Source organism: Cebus imitator, unplaced genomic scaffold (genome assembly GCF_001604975.1).
Source record: "Cebus imitator isolate Cc_AM_T3 unplaced genomic scaffold, Cebus_imitator-1.0 Scaffold118, whole genome shotgun sequence".
In the NCBI taxonomy this organism is placed as follows: Eukaryota; Metazoa; Chordata; class Mammalia; order Primates; family Cebidae; genus Cebus; species Cebus imitator.
In genome coordinates, this window is record NW_016107433.1 from 966,300 (window position 1) to 970,928 (window position 4,629).

The 4,629-nt window shown below is 42.8% G+C and overlaps 1 protein-coding gene across 1 annotated transcript in view; it reads left to right on the top strand.

The window, feature by feature from the left end:
- Positions 1-4,629, top strand: part of CTCF (CCCTC-binding factor) — a 67,936-nt gene that overhangs the window by 57,524 nt on the left and 5,783 nt on the right. The window contains exons 6-7 of the mRNA XM_017539392.2: positions 477-597; positions 1,209-1,358. Coding sequence (XP_017394881.1) covers positions 477-597; positions 1,209-1,358 — 271 coding nt within the window. The remainder of the gene's footprint in view (positions 1-476; positions 598-1,208; positions 1,359-4,629) is intronic.

The following is a 4,629-nucleotide window of genomic DNA, read 5'->3' on the forward strand; positions in this document are numbered from 1 at the left end:
TTTTTTTTGAGACAGTTTCCCTCTTGTTGCCCAGGCTGGAGTGCAATGGCACGATCTTGGCTCACTGCAGCCTCCACCACCTGGGTTCAAGCAATTCTCTAGCCTCAGCCTCCCGAGTAGCTGGGATTTTTGCCACCATGCCTGGCTAATTTTTGTATTTTTAGTAGAGATAGGGGTTTCACCACATTCGCCAGGCTGGTCTCGAACTCCTGACCTCAGATGATCTGCCCACCTTGGTCTCCCAAGTAATGACCAATCTTGACTCATCTACACCCGAATTCATTTCCACTTCTCTTAGATAATGATATGGATTCAAGAAGCAAAGTTTACAAATAATGAAGAGGGAAGATTATTTTTTAGACTTCTATATTCTGTACTTCAGTGCCCCAAAGCTAAGCTTTTGTGCCTAACCTACAGTGCTCATGTTACAGACTGTATTACCAGAAGTGTAAAGTTTGGTTGCTTTCGTATTTCAGGTCAGCAAATTAAAACGTCATATTCGCTCTCATACTGGAGAGCGTCCATTTCAGTGCAGTTTGTGCAGTTATGCCAGCAGGGACACATACAAGCTGAAAAGGCACATGAGAACCCATTCAGGTAGGACTTCTCCTTTCCTTATCGTATTAATGAGCTGCTTTTCAGTGAATCCCATGGGACCCTGTGGACCACTGTGTGCCCCCCATTGTTTACGAGACTGGAAGACTGGCGTGAAAGTAGTGTGGAATTAATGAATGCCTCTCTGGCATGTCCTGTAAATTCATTGTTCTGAAAATATGTTAGAGAATAGTACCTTTGTTTTGTTCAACTGGAATCTGCCTACAACATGAAAATAATACTTTTTAAAGGAGAAATGAAGTTAAAATGGACTTTAAAAGTCTAGATAGATTTCCTAACCCACCTTATTCAGTTTTCCTGAGTATTGTCTTTTTCTAAAAAGAAAAACTTGTGGGTTCTCCATTCAGTCTCCCCAAAAGCATTGCTGTAATTTGGAGGATTTTGTAGCAGAGCTGGGTAGAGCAGAGGTGGCCAGGGCCAGCAGCAATTCAGGACTTGGCCATATCTGAAGATAGATGTGATCAGGGCACTGGGACTGAGCCTCAGCCTTCCTAAGACCTGTAGAATCTCTGTGGTGTAGCATATCTGCTGCCTGAGTTACCTTCCCATTACAGTGTTAATTTCATTTCATGTGTTCTGTATTGTCTTTAAAGGGGAAAAGCCTTATGAATGTTATATTTGTCATGCTCGATTTACCCAAAGTGGTACCATGAAGATGCACATTTTACAGAAGCACACAGAAAATGTGGCCAAATTTCACTGTCCCCACTGTGACACAGTCATAGCCCGAAAAAGTGATTTGGGTAAGTAGATTAACTAGTGACAAGTGAAAAAAATGTTTTGAAGGATTTATATTTCAAAATATGGGGATCATAAATAACTTTACCTTCTGACTCTCACAAATATTATATATAGGAACGGCCTGTCAGTAAAGCCATTGCTTAGCTGCTTTTTTTTTTTTTTTTTCCCTCCTTCTTACCTGTTTTTCTTACTGCAGTCAGGCCACAAGATTCTGTCCTGAATAAAACTCATCTATAAATTAATGGGAGCTGTGATGGGAGGAATCAGAGTACACCTTTAATTAGTAGCCCTCCTTCCCCACATAGGGAAGTAATAGTGTGATTCAAACTCAGGTCAATCTATTTTATTTTATTTCTGAGAACATTTATACTTTCTCTAAGTAACGAGTGTTTTATTGGTTTAGTGGTAACTATTTCTGTGCATAAACTAGAGTTTACATAGAATAGTTTATTAATAACATTTAGTGTAACTGATACTGAAAGATAGTCACTTGGATTGCCTGCTGTGTTTTTCTTATTCAAAACAGAAATAATATTGTCCGTTGTGCATTTATTAGTTACATTGTTATAGTTTGCATATTTTATTTTACTTCATTTGCTCATTGATCTTCAAAACAACCATATGAAGTAATGAAGGCTTATCTTACTCTGATTTTATAGGTGATAAGCCTAAGGCTCAGAGAACTGTCTTTACCAAAGCTTTGCAACACAGCTTCTGGGTGGCAAAACCAAGCTAAGTCCTCTCGAGTCCTCCTCAGCTGCTTCTCACACTAGGGTGTGTACAAGTTACCCAGGCCATAGCAGCAGGCTGCCCAGCCCCAACATAAACATGGCCTGTCTTACTGCAGCATTGGTTTTACTCAAAAGAGTTTTGAGGAAACTTTATGAAATTTAGCTGCTCCCCTCCCCCACCCCCCGAGACGGGAGTCTCGCTCTGTGGCCAGACTGGAGTGCAGTGGCGCAGTCTTGGCTCACTGCAACCTCCACCCCCCCGGATTCAAGCGATTTTCCTGCCTCAGCCTCCTGAGTAATTGGGATTACAGGCTCTTGCCACCATACCCAGCTAATTTTGTATTTTTAGTCGAAACGGGGTTACACCATGTTGGCCAGGCTAGTCTCGAACTCCTGACCTCATGTGAGCCACCGTGCCTGGCCAATGTCACATATATTTTGAAGATGAAACCATGAGTTTGAAGTAAAGGACTTGGGCTCCACATAAGACCTGTGAGTCACACATTCGCTCTAGTCAGCTATTAGGAGCTTTGTGTTAGAAATTAAATATTTCCTGAGGCTCTGTTCTCAAAAAAAAAAAAAAAGAATTTTACATATGTGTCACATAGAAACTAAAATCTAACCCAGTGATGCCTCCCATGTAGTGTGTGTGAACCATCAGGCTACTGTCTGAATTATCCCATTTTAAAAAATTACTCACTATGATGCAGATAAAACCTTGGGTGTTTTATATTCACATGATACTTCTTAGACTCTATATAATGAGCTCTTTATGAGGCACTTAATTGCATATGAGCTATGAAATAATAGTTATTGGCCAGGTATGGTGGCTCGTGCCTGTAATCCCAGCATTTTGGGAGGCCAAGGCAGGCGGATCATTTGAGGCCAGGAGTTCGAGACTAGAATGGCCAACATGGTGAAACCAAGTCTTTTCTAAAAATACAAAGGTTAGCCAGGCATGGTGGCACATGCCTTTAATCCCAGCTACTCAGAGGAGTCCGAGGCAGGAGAACCACTTGAACCCAGGAGGCATAGGTTGCAGTGAGCCGAGATTGTGCCACTGTACTTTAGCCTGGGCAACAGAACAAGACTCCGTAAAAAAAAAAAAAAAAAAAAGTGTGGGGGGCTGGGTGCAGTGGCTCACGCCTGTAATTCCAACACTTGAGGAGGCTGAAGTTGGTGGATCACTTGATGTCAGTTCAAGACCAGCCTGGCCAACATGGTGAAACCTCATCTTCTACTAAAGAAATACAAAAATAAGCCGGGCGCGGTGGCTCAAGCCTGTAATCCCAGCACTTTCGGAGGCCGAGGCGGGTGGATCACAAGGTCAAGAGATCGAGACCATCCTGGTCAACACGGTGAAACCCCGTCTCTACTAAAAATACAAAAAATTAGCTGGGCATGGTGGCGTGTGCCTGTAATCCTAACTACTCAGGAGGCTGAGGCAGGAGAATTGCCTGAACCCAGGAGGCGGAGGCTGCGGTGAGCCGAGATTGCGCCATTGCACTCCTGCCTGGATAACAAGAGCGAAACTCCATCCCAAAAAAAAAAAAAGAAATACAAAAATAAGTTGGGCATGGTGGCAAGTGCCTGTAATCCCAACCACTATGGAGACCGAGGCAAAAGAATTGCTTGAAACTGGGAGGTAGAGGTTGCAGTGAATGAGAGCGTGTCACTACACTTCAGTCTCGGCAGTGGAGCAAGATTCTTAAACATTAGCCGGACGTGGTGGTACACGCCTGTAGTCCCAGGAGAATCCCTTGAATCCTGGAGGCGGAGGTTGCAGTGAGCTGACATCTCGACACTGCACTCCAGTCTGGGTGACTGAGCACAAGACACTGTCTCAAAAGAAAAAAAGCTAGCCAGGCACAGTGGCTCATGTTTGTAATCCCAGCACTTAGGGAGGCGGAAGCCAGTGGATCACCTCAGGTCAGGACTTCAAGACCATCCTGGCCAACATGGTGAAACCCTGTCTCTACTAAAAATACAAAAATTAGCTGGGTGTGGTGGCTTGCGCCTTTAGTTCCAACTACTCTGGAGTCTGAGGCAGGAGAATCCCTTGAACCTGGGGGAGGGGGTGGAGGTTGCAGTGAGCTGAGATCATGCCACTGCACTCCAGCCTAAGTGACAGAGTGATTCTGTCCCCTCCCCAAAAAAATAAAAGCCAATTCTAAAATAGTTTGCTTTTCCTCTTTTAAAGCAGGCCAGACTTCACACTAATAAACATGAGTAACAAATAAAAAATGAGAGCCATCCTCTCCCTTACCTCCTATCTACTCCCAATAATTGGCTCTCTTTAAAAGTTTGGTGGGATATCACCTCAATTAATATAAGTTGTAATATTGTATATATATAAATTCATGATCTCAAATGTAGGGCCCTCACTGCTCCTGGCCATTGCAGCTGTTTGTTCTTGTCAGATATGCTCCAGTTCTTCTTTATGAATGAGCAAGTTCATTTTACAATGTTTGGTGCTTCCTATATAGAGTTGGGCACTTTCACTTTTTTTTTTTTTTTTTTTTTTTTTTTTTTTTTTTTTTTT